At 41.7% G+C, this 16,168-nt stretch overlaps 1 protein-coding gene across 1 annotated transcript; it reads right to left on the reverse strand.

Moving 5' to 3' along the window:
* Positions 1-829: 829 nt before the first annotated feature.
* Positions 830-14,307, reverse strand: MRAP2 (melanocortin 2 receptor accessory protein 2). Its single transcript, XM_010144041.1, has 4 exons — positions 14,228-14,307; positions 12,872-13,005; positions 7,112-7,211; positions 830-1,342 (listed from the first exon to the last, which is right to left on the reverse strand). Exons 2-4 carry the CDS (start codon positions 12,996-12,998, stop codon positions 949-951), a joined length of 621 nt encoding a protein of 206 aa, XP_010142343.1. The 5' UTR covers positions 12,999-13,005; positions 14,228-14,307; the 3' UTR covers positions 830-948.
* Positions 14,308-16,168: the final 1,861 nt, after the last annotated feature.

Here is a 16,168-nt window from a genome sequence, read left to right on the forward strand (position 1 = left end):
TTAGCAAACCTTTCCCTGGGAGAACGGCTGTGGTTGCAACAACACCCCAACTGAGTACAAAAAGCAGATGGAGCAAGTGCAACTCAGCTATGCTTTTGGAGCTGGTCCTCTCAACAGCTCAAAGCCTGCTAACCCTTCACTGGGCCACGAGTCAAGAAAGGGCTGTTCACAGAGCCAAAAAGCACAGGATGGTTCAGCCTACGAGCAGGGCGTAGTACCAGCTTAACACACCACCAGCCTTTGCACATAGTAATTCTGTCAGCAAAAGAAGAATAGTTTTTAATCTGTGATTTTCTCTTAATTTATCTGGATCCTGCACTTAGCAAATTGAAAGTTCACATCAGCAATGAAAAAAAAAAGTCCAATTTGGTTTTATTCAGCAGCAGGTGGCGGTAGCATTTTTAAACGCTGTAACTGGACAATTTAATGTGCAAGGTATTCCCTCTGGAAGCTTTGTACGTTGGGTTTAACCTGCACCAAAAAGCAGTTAGGAATCAGAAATTTAAGTTAATGCCAAATAGATACCCATTGTGCTGCTGTTTCAGGTGACCTTTTGGGGAGTGGCAGCAGCTGCAGAACATCCACAGGAGCTGACTGTTTAGTCCTTGCTTCAGTCTTAATCGGAGGTTTACACTTTTTTTGGCCGAGTTTTCACACACCTCCCAATGCCAGGCTCTACCTTTCACAGTCCCTGCAAATTATTATGGTATCTTTCAGAAGCTGAACATAAGCAGTCATTTAAAAACAAAGAACAAAACCAGAAAGGGGAAAAGGTTTAGACCACAGAAAGCATCAGAATAAAGCAGCATTTTCCTTCTTGTCTAAATTGTGTTCTGTCAGCGCAGAATGTCTTATAGTCAATAAAAAGCACAGGTCTGAAATATCTTCTATCGAAATACCAGAAGGCCAAGAAAGGCTTCAAACTGGACGACGACAGTAAAAGGCTTTTCAGTCAAGGGTCTGATGGGAAGACTGCATGACTGATTTGCTTTCCAAAATGACTGGTGGCTCCGAGATGAGGAGATCGTCCTCACCTAGTGAAGAGTTCTGCTCAGTGTTCACAAAGTTCGGAATGTTAAACTTTGTAAGACCATTTAGGCCCTCTTCAAACATTCCACTGCTCCTGGGAACTTCCTGGAAGTGGATATTACTCTCCAGACCTGGACCTTTCTGACTTTGTTTTGCTTTGTCCAAATGTACCACTTCATTAATACAGAAATGGAAAAGCGACTGGGTTTCTTCAGCTATTTGGCGAGAAAAGACCCTCTCAGACTCCAGAGGTCTTCCAAAATCCGTCACAAAGCTATTCATGCGAAATCTTTTTTCAGAAGGTTCTGCATTGCTAGGGAGGAAAAAGAAATATACAGTAAGTACAAAAGTAGAACTACTTGAGTTCCCAACAACAAACGTGACTTCAGCAACCATTATGATCAGGAAGAAAAGAAACTCTACAGTTTATCTACAACAGACTTTACTGTTTTCTTCTGAAGCTATTTTACATCTTGATTTGTGGTGCTAATCTTCCACAGGGCTAAGTTATCAACACCAGCACTCTTACACGGCAATTCTAGTAATCAATATGCTGTAATCATCAGCTCACTGAATGAGCTCAGAAATATTCTTCAGTATTTCCTGTTGATATCAAGCTGTATCAAGTAGTAATAACAAGGGGTTTTTAAAGTGGCTTATAGAACACTTTGAGAAAAAAATCTTTGGTAGAGAAAAATCTTTCTTAAGACTTAGGCAGCACTGCTGTCGCTGAAGGCATAAACTGAGTGTTTGGTTGTCTGGAGATCAAACCACCTTTTCTACTGACTTCAGTCAATGACATGCAGATTTCCAGATTAGGAGAGCTGGAACTAAAGACTGCTGTAAATGAGACACATTGCCCAAGAAGAACATCTTAACACCTTCCTGGGAGTTTTCTAGAAGCGTAAGCTCAAACCAGCTCCAATCTGCACGGACTTGTACAAAACCTACGGGGAGCTGAGAAATGCTCAAGTTACACAGAAGTTTTACAGACAGTCAAACATTCTTTGTCAGGCTGAATTTATATGCTGTCATCACAAAATGCAAGTTGTTCGCTTCTGAAAGGCAGTAGAAGTATTCAGAGGGTGACTAGTGAGAAATCTAAGCATATTCTCAGAATATGTTTTGTTAATAAATCATACTGTTTACATGTGAACATGTAGCAAATGACACCGGAGCCAGATAGCTGGATGCCCAAAGGTGACACAGCGCTTACAGAGATTTTTTTAGAGAAACACTGTACTTTAATTTCCTCCAGCCTGTAGTAGGAGGCAAGTGCCTACACGCTTCTGAAAGCCTCAGATGGCACTTTGTGGGAACCCACCCCTAAAACCTTCAAGTTCACAGGAAACCTACCATCAGTCATAGTTAAAGACACCTGGTTGTCAAATGCTAATTTACTTCTTTTATGTGATACAAGAATTCTACCCTAACAAAATCAGTTACTTTAGCCTTCAAATCAAAGCAGTCCTCTAGTCTGTCAAAACAGTACTGGCTCATTCTGCGTTTCAAACTGAAGCATGGAGAAGCATAATCTTTAAATTGATGCAAGACAGACCAATAACTAAGTAATAACCTACTGTACACACACCAGGCGGCAAACAGACTGGACTACTACTGTGGTAGCCTTCTGAACCGACAACTGACGTGTTTCGTATTTATAATACGACTGAAAGCACCACTTTGAATTTAAGATGCATATATAGTTTTGCAAATCTGTCACCAAGAGTTTCTATGTAGTATTGTGGCACAGACAGTAGAGATGGGAAAGACGAGCAGAAAGAAGGACAAGAGCTATAAGCCTCAGAAGAAGTGACTTCAGAAGAGAGCTTAAAACACAGCCATTAAAGAAGTAAAACTAGTTCACAGGTGTGGAAAGTGCTTTTCCACAGCTTTTTCCAGCGAGCTACCAAGGAGCAAAGGCTGACTGTAGAGTGGGGCACAGAAGACTGGCAATGGCAACCAATCTAAATGGAAGAATAGAAGATGCAAATAAATTTTATAATGCCCAGAATGTTGAGCGCATAAGGTAGACAATAACCCTGTGCTCAAGAGTAGGGAACACGTGATCTAATACACAGTGATATTTTTGGATTCTGAAATTCATAGACAGTATCTTTCTGTATTTTGGGGAGGAATTTTTTTTTTTTTTAAACTAGACAAGAAACTTGCATAGTCTTGCTCATTACAGTATGCAAGTGTACCTCAGTGCGTACCTTTTCAGAACACACAAAGGAAAAGCAGCCTCAGAAATCTCAGCTTTACTGTGGAAGAAAGCACAGCCACCTGGACAATCACATCCCTTTCGCAATATTTAGGCTAATAAGACCTTCTGAGTTCCAGAAGCTGCCAACAAGAGAGCAGGTGAATGCCAGACACCTTGAGCATCATACATACTGAAAACCACTCAAAATAAGCAGCTGCAAATGAACTAACCCAAACTCTCTCCTCTGGGAATCTTCCAGCCTGCGATGCTGGGTTCTGGTCTGCTGGGTTCTGGTCTGCTGGGTTCAGCGTTAAGCTCGGGACTCTGACCACTGGACTTGAGTGCACTGTCAGGGTACAGATCTTTTTGCGCAGTATACCCTTGGAACAGGGACATACTGATTGGGGACTGACACTTCAGATTCCTCTATAGCTTAAACACCCCTTCTCTCTACTCCCTGAAGTGACCTGGGGTGCTTTACACACCATGGAAAGGGATAAGCAGCCAGTCCTCCAAAACAGCAGGGTTTGGCATCCCAAAGGAAACTCAAGAGATCTCAGCAGATCCTTATTATCAATCCAGAAGAGCTACTCTAACCTGATAAACCTTCCTGATCAAGTCTTCAGCAAGCATATACATACATAACAGTAGAAGTTTTTGCTACAGTGGATCTGCATTTCTCCAAGTGGATTTCACCCCAGAATCCTTAAACATAACCAAGTGATTTCTTAACAACAACAAAAAATTATCAGTCATGTGCTTTGCTGCAACTAGTTGTACAACCTGCCTTAATAACTGCATGAAGTTTGAATTACATCAGCCAATGTTTTGTACAGGTACAAAACATGTTACATGAATATATGCATTTGTTGCATGATTGAGTTTCATCATCGTGGCTTGGCTTTGCCAACGAAGATCTGGGAAGGGCTTTTCCCACGCTCACTGCAAGCGATGAGTGCACCCTTCGGGCCTGCGCGGTGGGTTTTTAGGTGAGGCGCAGTGTGCGCAGAACTGGCTCCACCCTTTACACCTGAGGGTCATCTGCCAGGGTCTAGCGAGTTTGGACGGTGACAGCGAAGTCCTCAGGTCATAGGTCTGGTTAGAGTGTCCTTCTCTTAGATGATGGATGCCTTACAAGGCCAAACGAGCTCCATCTGCCCGGGTTTGGAGTCAGAGTTGTCCTTCTCCTAGGGTGGCTGCCCGAAGGCTAGTGAGCCCATCCTGCCCATGGACACACTTTGTCTGACCTTCAGCTGAGACCTGTCTGGCTTGGGAGACCCTACCGGAGGCACATGCCACCACCAGCACAGCTCTCAACCTCACAAGGGCACGCAAGCTCCTTCCCCACGGCAAGGGGGTGCCCGTGAAAAGGTCGCTGCTCTGCCTCCAGACATCACAGACCCGGGCACGGGGCAGCCAGGACCTGCCAAGAACAGGAGTCCTGGAAGGTGATTCTGAGGATGTTTTAAAACGCAGAAACAAACTGATGAATGAAAATACTTTTCAGGCAGAAATTCAGAAAGATTGTCAACAATTATTTTGTGGTACAAGCTACTGTTCTGCACATACTAATACGCAAGCAAACAAAAGTTCAACAGGCATCATTTCCGTAACTAATTAAATTTCTACCTCTCCTTGTCCATATCCTGACCCTTTTCTTCTAGTCTGAGAATGCAGCCAGTTCTGAACATCTTGCACAATTTTGAAAAGTACATGCTATCATACCCTTTATATTGAGCCAAGAAAAGCATACTGCTAGAAAAATCAGAGTATCCTACTTTGGATCCATCCATCTGAACCCAGTTATACTTCTCTCTCACGTTAATGGTTCTTTAAAGAACAGCCAAATTGACTTACTGAAGTCAGAGACAAGTCCATCAATCAGTCCGGCTTTCTCCCAAGACCCAGGAATCCCATTAACATCTATTTCTACAGAAGGGCTGCAGGACAGCCCACTAATGAAACAATGAGTCATGAAGAATCCCGTCAGGTATAAAGACAGAAGAAGATGCAGGCAAACTAAAACCACAGTCTGCTCTGGTTTTACAGGTAGGTATTTAGTTTCTCCAGTTTTTCTATATGTGTATCAAAACTAAGAGGAAACAATAGCATTCACTGCCCTTAGTGTATTCCTGAATGATCAATTTCCAGTACAGTACACATTTGATCATCAAATCTCAAAAGAAAGGTGCTCAGATTTGTTAAAGGGGCCAACTCAGCAGACACAATAAGTGGGCGAGCATTCAGGCACACAGCTCCCAAAGCTGCAAAGAGAGTTTAAAACAACTACAGAAAGGAATAACTGGGCTCTCTTCAGCAACTGAAGAAAAAATATATTAAGATTTAGATTGGAAAGGACTTCTGAAGTTCTCCATCCTAATGCCCTGATGAAGGCAAGTCCAATGCTGAATTCAGATTAGATTACCTGGATGTAGAGGTTGACTGAAGATGGAGGTTTCACAAACCCTCTAGGCAATGTGTTCCAAGAAAATTGATGAAGAATGCAGAAAAACGGTAGGAGATACCAAGAAGGCCTCTGCTACCTCAAAGTACACTTTTACAAATGTACAAACTTTTAACTAATATCCATATTAAATTCTTTTTGTTGTCTATTTGTCTTCACTTCTTCCCCTCTCGAACTATTCACATTGGAAATGGACTTAGATGCTCAACTGAGAAACAAGATCTCCAGAGAAAAAAAGGCAGCACACCAATTACAAGGACTTTAAATGTATTTGGGAGCAAGGTCTGGCTACTTTACGACAATGCATAAGGGAGGCAAAAATAACAGCAAGTCAGTGCTGGGGAGCTGTATTTTTCTGCCTCTATTTCCTTCTCACAGAAGCAAAAATTTAGGAGCAGAGAAGAAGTTCACAATACACTCCAACATGGCCCTGTCTCTAGAGATGCGCTATGACATGAGTTTTTGGAGCAAGTCTACATCTGACTAAATAGCAAAGGGCCTTCAGCAGGCAGGGAGAGGCAGGCTGCTTAAAGTGATAAGCACTACTACCAGCCTTTCACAATCAGCTTCTCATCGTTGCTACCTGTCTGCAAGCCATCTCACTCTCCAGAGAGGCTTTTTATTTCTACTTTATGGCACGCGAGCCTGAGAGGAGATGTGGGTTCAAACTTTCTCAAAGGAAGGGACACCGACAGCCTGCGTGCTGCTATGTAAATGCAGATAAATGGCTGATGCAGGACACAGTCTGCACACACTTATCAGCCAGAAAGAACAAGAAAAAAGTTAGTTTGACTTTTGGGGACCCCTGGCGTTAAACAAACGTGGAGCTGGTCTACACTTCAGCATGTACTGGAATTTCTCAGCAGAAACTAAGACACTCTGAGACTAGGGGAGCTACAAAGTTAAGGGAAGATTTTGGAAATACTACCGATATCTACCTTTTGGACTTGAAGGTACAAGCATGGAAAACAGCCGAACTTCAACTTCCTTAATCTAGTTTAATAATCACATTTCTCTGTTCCACTCCATTATAATGTAAGCCTACCCAGAATGACCCCATTTATTCGCAGAACAGTAATGGAAAGCCACCTCTTTGGCAGCCTACCCGCCAACTTCCTTCTAAGAGGAAAATGCATACGCACAGCTATGCCCTTCTCTTACTGCATGCCTAATGATTATTTGCTAAATAGGGAACGCATTAATAACAGTTCTACAGAACTGGTCTCCTAGAAGTGCTTGGAACAGAGGTAATTTGAAACAAAGATAGACTCCGCCCTCTCATAAGAACAGATGAGAACCAGATGGTGCTGAGCCAGAGCAATGTCAGCATTGCTGCTGCTAGTCTGGGTGCTGCAAAAGAGCAGACATGCCACTTAGCAGGCTGAGTTTCTTATTCTGGTTTTCAGACTCACTCTTGATGTGGTGCTCCTGTCTTCGTCAGGAGGGTCAGGACAAAAAACATGAAGATGACAAAAACTGCAAGACCAACCCAAAATCCAATCACAATGGAATCTGGTGAAAGACAGAAAACAAGATGATCAGTATTTCACCTGCACTTGCAGAAGTTCCCTGCACTTGCAGAAAGTTTCCTTCCACGTGCAGGATGACTGCAAATCCCAAAAGACTTTACAGCTTATTCCTGAGTGGCAAAAGAAAGGACAATCAGATTTATCATTATCTATTTTTAAACAGAAAGCTACCACTGAAGCTCTCATTTCTAGCCCAAATTTACTGATGTCTGGATTAATCAGAAACAAGCTCAAAGAGGAGAGACACTGAATTCTCTTGGTTAGCAAAATAAGAGCCGCTCCCTTTGTGATGCCTGGCCCATTTCCAAGCATTGCTTTGGAAACAATTTCACTGCTAGAACTTTTGTTTTCAGCAAAAGCCTCTGTTGCTGTAGAACTGAACTGCTACTATTTTAAATTATTTCTGCCCCAGACCATTAGGTTTCTGGGTTTTGATGGATTTCTTTGACACAGCAGGTTTAGGAAGGTCTAGCTTTCTTTCAGTAGTAAGATAGAGGGTTCTTAAATAAACAGAACCACATATAAAACTATTTGCTATCTCAACAAATATCAGTAACCAACACATACAGGAAATTTCTGAATAATTTTTAATCTGGGTTTCTAACCTGCATACAAAAAACTGCAACACAATGTCGGAGAAGCCACATGGATCTGGACAGAAAAAGTCAAACAACCACCTAATTAAAAGGAAAAAATCCAGTGCAACAGCCAAATACAGAAGCAATTGAGAAAAGCATGGCTTTTTGCCTGTGTGCATAGCAAATGGACCCATAGATAACTCACCAGTCCTACTTCAAACAAGTCTGTGTCCGCTTATGACTTCAAAGTTGATCCACAGTTGCTCCTGAAGGAAGCTCAAAGCTTCTGGGAACTTCATTAAGAGAGGTCCAAGTGGGACAAACATATTTCCAGACAACAACCAATTGATAAGCATGGCCCAAAGTTACAGAGAGCCAACCCAGAATATGACCTGGTCCAGCACCCACCACCCACAGTATATGGGTACTTTTTCACCTGTCATTTCAGTTAGTTATTTTTTGTTTATGCAAGTGTTCAAAACTTCCACTGCAAAAGCTCAAAAAATTGGCATATGTACGTGCAACAAGGGAATCTTGGTCAGGACAGGTATCCCACCTGCCCGTAACCTCTCACTACACTGCTGCTACTGAACCCCAAAGATACTCCCTGGCTGTAAAGCTACATGATAATCTGTTTGACCCAGTGCAGCCTCCTGAATGCTCTACAGGACTAAAGACACCAGAAAAACAAGCAATCAGCTGTCCTGCCTGGCGCTTGGCTCCAACAGTTAATGGCACTCCCACTGTGAAATATCCTCCACGCTAAAAGGCAAATTTGGAACCTGGAAATGAGTTCAAGCCCATTCGCTCTTTCTCTGCAAAGTCAAAGTGTCTGCTGCAACCTGAGATTTTGTTCCTGTGAAAACACTTTATCACAACTAAAGTCACTCCTTAAGCCCTTTTTCTGGTAAGCTAAACAGGTTAACTTTCAAGTCTCCCACTGCAATGTTTATTCCAGCTCTCCTCTGCCACATCTCCCCCTCTAAACAATCTTTGTAAAATAACTAGGGGTGGTTTGAGTATAGGTCTCTATGATATGGGGGGACGGGGGAAGAAAGCAGTTTTTGATATCCCTTTTTGCTTAAAGCATACTGGTATGAGTTTATTTCTCTAATTCCACACATTATGAGCCCCAAATTAGTTTCAGAATCATTCTGTAAGTATAGCCTGCATTCCGTGGTTTAAGATTCATCTCATGTTTGGCCTTATAATATACTCAGTAGCTCATGATTATCTACCATCTTACCAAGCTTTGTAGTACCTGAAAATTTCATCTACAAAGAAATCCTTCCATTTAAATAATGTACCACTTAACCATTTACAGCTACTACTACCTCCCAATTAGTCAGACATGCTTCGATGATATGCAACTGCATTGATAACCAGAAATCTGATCAAGTAAGACATCGAAAAATATATGCACATAGATGATATTGATTACACTGCAAAACTTCTCATCAACTAAGGAAAAACAGCTGAAGGGGGAAAAAAAAAAAAACCACAAGATTCTGATAAATTTCCGCTCCCCACAAAAACCACATCTGCCAGCACTGTGTGCTAAGAAACAAGCCTGTCCTGTCGGTTTTTTTGGTGTACCATCTCGTCCCCCTCTTCCCCCCCAACAAAAAAAAATTCCTAAGTTTACTGAGCCTAAAGCTACGTTTTCCTTGTTTTATTGCGGCTTCTGATGCACTTCCAAACCTCTGCTGTGTCAATTACATTCTTCGGATTCACTTAAAATTAAAGCATGTGGCCTGAGCTTTCTTCTCTATTTCATTAAGGTGTCACTCATTTAAGTGTGAATTATCTAAACATTTATTCGAAATAAACAGTACATAAGACAACATTTATTCAAATAACACAGCCCATAGGACTACATTTATGATACTGTCCCAAGTTACAGAGACTCTGAAAGTATCCCATGACTTTCTCAAGTTGCCATATCAGCCTTCCTTTCCTTCCTAACACTGACACATAACATCCTGGCAGCAGTTCCAACTCCTCTGATCATTCCTATTTTACTTTTCTCTAAAGTTATTGAGGTTTCTTCTGTTCCAAAGAAGAAAAAAAAAAAAAAAAGGATTTTATTCTTATCTCTGCCAGTCACAGATATCCCCTGGCTATCTTTCTCTATTTACTTTCTAAAGCTTTAATTTCCAAAATATCTGGTGCCTGCTTTTCTGGATTTTCTGATTTCTAGTTCATGCGTTCACTTCTCCTCGCACAGAACATACTTCTTGCTTTTAAAACAATAGTTTCGTTGTTTTTCTTTTTTGCAATCATATATTTGAAAAGCCACTGTGGCATTTGAATGCCTCATCTTCTCCCTACCTCCACTGTTTCGTTTTGTTTGTTTGTAAGACATGTATTTTTCTGTATTAGATTGTATTGTCAGTGTTTTTCTTCAGAGGTCACTTTGCATAAATTTTTCTGCTTTCAGAAAACAGGCTTCTGAATTCCTTTGCATATACTTTAAATTATTAGGAACATTCCCTTGCCTACAATTAATTAAATTAACATTAATCCAAAAGTGGCCTCCAACTTTCTCTTGCAGAATTCACAGAATCATAGAATGGTTTGGACCATTTGGAAGGAACGTTAAAGATCATCTAGTTCCAACCCCACTGCCATGGGCAAAGACACCTTCCACTAGATCAGGGTGCTCAGAGCCCTGTCCAACCTGGCCTTGAGTACTTTCAAGGATGGGGCATTCTCAATTTCTCTGGGCAACCTGTTCCAGTGTCTCACCACCTTCACAGTAAAGAAATTCTTCCTTATATCTAACTTAAATCTACCCTCTCTCAGTTTAAAACCATGAACCCTCATACAATCACTACAATCCCTGATAAAGAGTCCCTCCCCATCTTTCTTCTAGGGCTTCTTTAAGCACTGGAAGGCCACTATAAGATATCCCCAGTCTTCTGCTCTCCAGACTGAACAACCCCAACTCTCTTCACAGAGTGGATGTTTCAGCCCCTGATCATCCTCGTGGCCCTCTGAACCCAATCCAACTGGTCCACACCTTTCTTACGCTGGAGCCCCAGAGCTGAACACAGTACTGCAGGTGGAGTCTCACAACAGTGGAGCAGAGGGGGAGAATCACGGCCTTTGACCAGCTGGCCACGTTCCTTTTGATGAGTGCAGGGTACAATTGGCTTTCTGGGCTGCAAACGCACACTGCTCATCATGTTGACTTTCTCGTCAACCAGCAACTCCAAGTTCTTCTCCACAGGGCTGTTCTCAATTCATTCATTGCCCAGCCTGTGTTTGTGCTTGGAATTGCCCTGATCCATGTGCAGTACCTTGCACTTGGCCTTGCTGAACTTCATGAAGTTTGCCCACCTCTCAAGGTCTCCCTGGATGGCATCCCTTCCCTTCATCATGTTGACCACACCACACAGCGTGGTGCCACTGGCAAATCTGCTGATGGTGCACTCAATCCCACTGTCCACGTCGCCAACAAAGATGTTAAACAGCATTAGTCCCAATATGAATCCTATTCCATTATGGTTCGAAACAGTGCCCTCTCATTTGGGGTGAAATACCTTGCTCATCAGAAATAAATAAGTAAAATAATCACACACCTCTAATTTTAAGAGGGACCAGTGATGTTTTATAGCTGGCCAAGTGTCACTGCTAGCCAGCATCACCTACATTGGAGTCTACTTCCATTTAAGTTCTCCAGCCTAAGTTACAGGCATTCATTAACACCTCTTTGTTGTCAATATTCAAGGTCACCCTCCTAATACAATCCAGTGAAATCTCATCTCCTCCTTCCTTCCCAGCTTAGGATTTCAGTGAGTTTACATGTCTGACCACATTGTCTCCGCACTCCTCAACAGTCTCAGTTCAGCTGGAAATAGCTACAAGAAAAATACCAAGAACGTACAATGTCAAGAAATATCATGCCATACACAACACAGACTGTTCCTTTACCACATTAAGCTCGGCCCTTTGAGAACATGTGCCATAAGCCCAAAGTAAACAGAGCCAACTCCAAACTATCAGTTAAAAAAGCAAAACCAAAAGAAAAGAAAAGAACAGAATAACCCAGGGGATTTCCTAGGTCACTGATTCTATACTACGATTAACCTCTTTCATAAGTACATCAAGCTCCACCTGAAAACAGCTGTTTACTTTTGTGGCACTCTCTAGTAAGAGCTGTCCAGAACCCTGCTGCTCTAGGAACAGCACAGCCAGACAGCGAAGCTGAGCATGGCAATCACTTTGGTGGCAAAGCAAGATCAATTTTGCCACTATACCTTCCACAATCCACAGGTAACTACCACTTACATTTTTCCCTCCCATCATGCTCTTCGATGCACCAAGCTAAAAAGAAGGTATGTATGTAACAGTACAGCTAATCTTTGTAATCAGAGTTGGCCTCTGATCAAGTCAAAGAATTTAGTTAGAAACATGATAAAAGCTAATCTACACTTTACAATCATTGGGTACTTGAAAAAATACAGACAGTAATCAGCAGACTTTTTGAGAGAAAAAAGCAAGAGGTAAAGTACAATCCAAGCTAAAAGGCAAAACTTGCCCTAATTTTTTTTTAAGATCATTAATAACTTCCAGAAGTTTCTTCTGTCCCTTACAGAGCCTCCCCAAAACCTCCTGACTGTGCAGAGCCAAGAGAGATCAGCCTTTCTGGGCTGCTGTTTGCCACTACAGGCAGTAAGGCTGCCCACCACTGCCTTTTTAGCATGAACAGGAACAAAAACAAAGCCCCACGGATCAGAGCAACTAATCACCAGAAGTAGCAATGGCTGCTTTTGCTGTTATAAACTGTTCCTGATAGTCTGGTATTCCTCAGTATTGTCAAATTTCTAACATAGCCAAGAAATACATAGTTCTCTCATGCACAACAAAAGCAGCCAACAAAAAGAAACAGAATAAAAGGCAAGTGTAACAATCTAATAAATAGAGTAGTATCTCTAATAGCTGAGAATCCAAAAAATTAGGAAAGTGTTAATTTTTACACAATAATCAGTTACAAATGAAACGCAGGAACATTAAGATAGGGGAGCTCAGCTGCAATGAAGTATGTATCTACTGAACTTACATTTATGAGCCTTCAGTCCTTCGAATGACACTGGTCCGTACTCGTAGTACTCATACTCCCAGGTGTAATCAGAGTTAGACAAGGCCTGCTGGGAGGTTCTGTTAGAAATCAGCCTCAGGGCAGACATCTTGCACCTCAACAAATATATACCTGTGAATATGAAATGCGTTACAGACACAGCATACTTCAAACACACCTTTTAGTTTTATAGAGAATTCTTTCTTTTTTAGAGGATTTCTTTCTCATCACTATTCCCAAGAGTAGCCACTCAAGCTTACCATGTCTCTCCCTCTCACCTGTTTCTTTAAAAATCTAGTATCACTGCCCCATCAGACAAGGCTATCACATCCCCTCCCATTCCTTCCCCAGAATTGGATGGCCAGCCAGCTGTCAACACCGAGCTTCTCTTCAATGGAAAGAACACAACCTATGTTCACCTCCACAGAGGTGCCTGTAAGTATACAAAATACCGAAACCAGGCTCCTCAGATTGACTATTACTTTATAGCTCAAAAATGGTAAATTCCAGAGATCACCAGCCTCAGCAGCCAAGGATGAATGCTGCCATGAAAATCTGGGTGGAGAACTGGTCAAACTACCAGGCTCAAACAATTATATTATCCACAAAAAGTCCAGCTGGCTATCAGTGGTTCCCCTCAGAGAATGACACTATGATGAAATGCACTGCACTTGTAGCAAGTTCATAATATGTGGGGGACAGTCAAGTGGCTGAAAGGCAGAGTGCTATTCTGAGGGACTAGGACAAGCTGGAGTGAAAGGAACCTTGTGAGGATCAACAGTGAAAATGCAAAGTTCTGCATCTGGGAAGGAATAATCTCATGCAGAGTACAGGTTGGGGGCGGACTGCTGGGGAGCAGCTCTGCAAAGAAGGACCCGAGATGGACAACAAGCTGAACATGTCAGAAATAGGCACTGTGGCAAAGAAGGCCAAGTGCATACTGGGCTGAATTAACAAAAGACTGTAGCCAGCAGGTCAAGAGAAGTGTTTATTCTTCTCTACTCACCACTTGTAAGACTGTATATGGGGTAATGTATCCAGTTTTAGAATCCCAAATACTACAAAGACACAGACACACTGGGTCAAGTCCAGTGGAAAGCCACCAAGATGGTTAGGGAGTTGAAGCACAGGATGCATGAAAGCCTAAAGGAACTGGGTTTGTTTATCCTGGAGAAAAGAAGACTCCAGGGAGACCTTAATGTTGTCTATAGTTACAGTCACAGCGTGCAGAAATGATGGGAGCCAGACTCTTCTCAGAGGTGCAGAGTAAGAGGACAGGAGGCAATGGACACAAACTGTGAAACAGGAAATTTAGATTAGATACAAGGAAAAAATTACCTGATCTAGTTGAACATGCTTTGAGCAGGAGGTTGGACCAGATGACCACCAGAGGTCCCTTCCAACCTAAATTTCTCTGTCCTAATAAACAGCTTCAATATGACACTACAGAAGGAAAATAAAACAGGATTGATTTTCCCCCACAGATGAACAAAAACAGCAATGCAACATTAAACATCATTAAATGTTACTGATAGATATTTCTGTCATTACCACAACACTGCAGTAGGGATTTGCATTTTGCAGTTAACTTTTTCAGAATATTTGACAGTTTTATGCACACCAAAAGAGAGCACATCTCTGCACAAAACATCTGCTGCAGCAGCTGGAGTCAGGACAGCTACTTGAAACATACTACAAAATACTTTTTGTAAAAGCAAATTGAGCTTTGGGTAATTTTACATTTAATTAAAACCCAACAGGGTGAACACTGCATGCAGTTCCTAAAACTACTGCAATTAGTTATTCTGTAGACGACGAAACTTCTAACACAATGTCAAATCCAGATAAGTTTTCTTGAAAAGAAGGGCCCCAAATAGCTATATCACTCAAAATAACTGAACCTCAGTCCTTCCTAAGGATAATTAGATTGACCAAGGCTGTGCAAGTAAAGCACATCGTGCAAGAGCTAAAGGGCCATACATAAAACCAAGAATCAGGCATAAAATAAGGAACACAAATTCACCCAGGGAATATGAACAGCACTTCAATTTTGTAAAAAAACATCCTTCTGCAACTATTCTACCATGAGCAAAAAATGCTGACAGGAACGTCTCAAAACAATTTTAAAGAAATAGCGAAGTATGTCTGAAACAGTAAACTTCATACCCAGGCACGATATTTATTATCTTAAACACATACCAAAACTTAACTGGCAAGTGATAAAACCTTTAAAACAAGAAATTGATCTATTTTTCAACTCAAGCCAGCTTAGTTTTCACAGTGAGCAACTTGCCAACAGGAAGACGGCAGGGGTGGGGAGAGAAGTGACCAGCCCCATTCCTGGGACAGGATAAAGAGCTTCTCATTACCCTCAGCCTCTTTCAGCCACTCAGAAAGCTCCCAACAAGAATAAATAGCTTGAAGCACAAAGGACGAAGAAAAATACATGGCTATAATGGACAACCCAGATCACGGCTGAGGAATGTTTCCCATCCCCTAATTCCACAAATCTACGAACATGACAGAAAGAGGTAAGTCTAACTTTTAAGTGCCCGTGTTAACAGTAAAATTCCTTCTTCGCTTTCCCAGTGACTAGAAAATCTTATTTCCTGGAATCAAAAAGAGAATGCCTAACTAAGCTTTGGACAGACTTTTTTTTTTTAATCAGCTAAAGTAATTGCTGCCTCTGGGAAAAGCATATAGCACAGAGAAAAACCTAAGATACCTGTCCTAGTTTGCAGACGTCTCAGCTGTCTCTCAGTTCTCTCACAAGATTTTGTGACTGGGCCCTAAGAGACTACACCACGCTGCACAGGAGTCCCACCATCTTTTTTCCCCCTTCTCCTCAACTCTTCATTATCTGTCCCTTGAGAAATTTCATTAGCACATTCCTGTTTAAGGGACGCTTTTCTCTTTTTCAGCCTTCCAGAAGTGTCATTCCTTGAGGTATTTCTCATATAGCATCACCAATATTCATTGTCACCTCCTCACTTTTAGTGTTATAAAAAGAGCTGAACAGAAATCTGCAGGCAGAAAACTTAAGAACAGAGTATGTGAACAGTTCAAAAATGTTTTTTCTTCCATTTCAAGTGCAAACCGATGGGATTAATTGGGCCACGTGCAGATCTCTCTCCCGAACTACTCACTAGTGTCCATTTATGATTTACAGGGAGAACAGCCACTTCTAGGACACAAAGAATCTTTCCTGGTTTAGTCTTAGTTAGGACTAGAGCTCCAGTGTTTTGCCACTGACTACATACATTTCTAAACTTAATTTCA

This window comes from Buceros rhinoceros, unplaced genomic scaffold (assembly GCF_000710305.1).
Source record: "Buceros rhinoceros silvestris isolate BGI_N320 unplaced genomic scaffold, ASM71030v1 scaffold8579, whole genome shotgun sequence".
NCBI classification, from domain to species: domain Eukaryota; kingdom Metazoa; phylum Chordata; class Aves; order Bucerotiformes; family Bucerotidae; genus Buceros; species Buceros rhinoceros.

Bases quoted from the DNA above. Each gene is read 5' to 3' on its own strand.
- MRAP2 (XM_010144041.1), bottom strand. From the start codon at position 12,998: ATGTCTGCCCTGAGGCTGATTTCTAACAGAACCTCCCAGCAGGCCTTG. The intron at 7,212-12,871 runs GTAAGTTCAGTA...GTCTTTCACCAG, and splicing joins AGGACTGAAGGCTCATAAAT to ATTCCATTGTGATTGGATTT. The intron at 1,343-7,111 runs GTGAGTCTGAAA...TTTCCTCCCTAG, and splicing joins ACAGGAGCACCACATCAAGA to CAATGCAGAACCTTCTGAAA.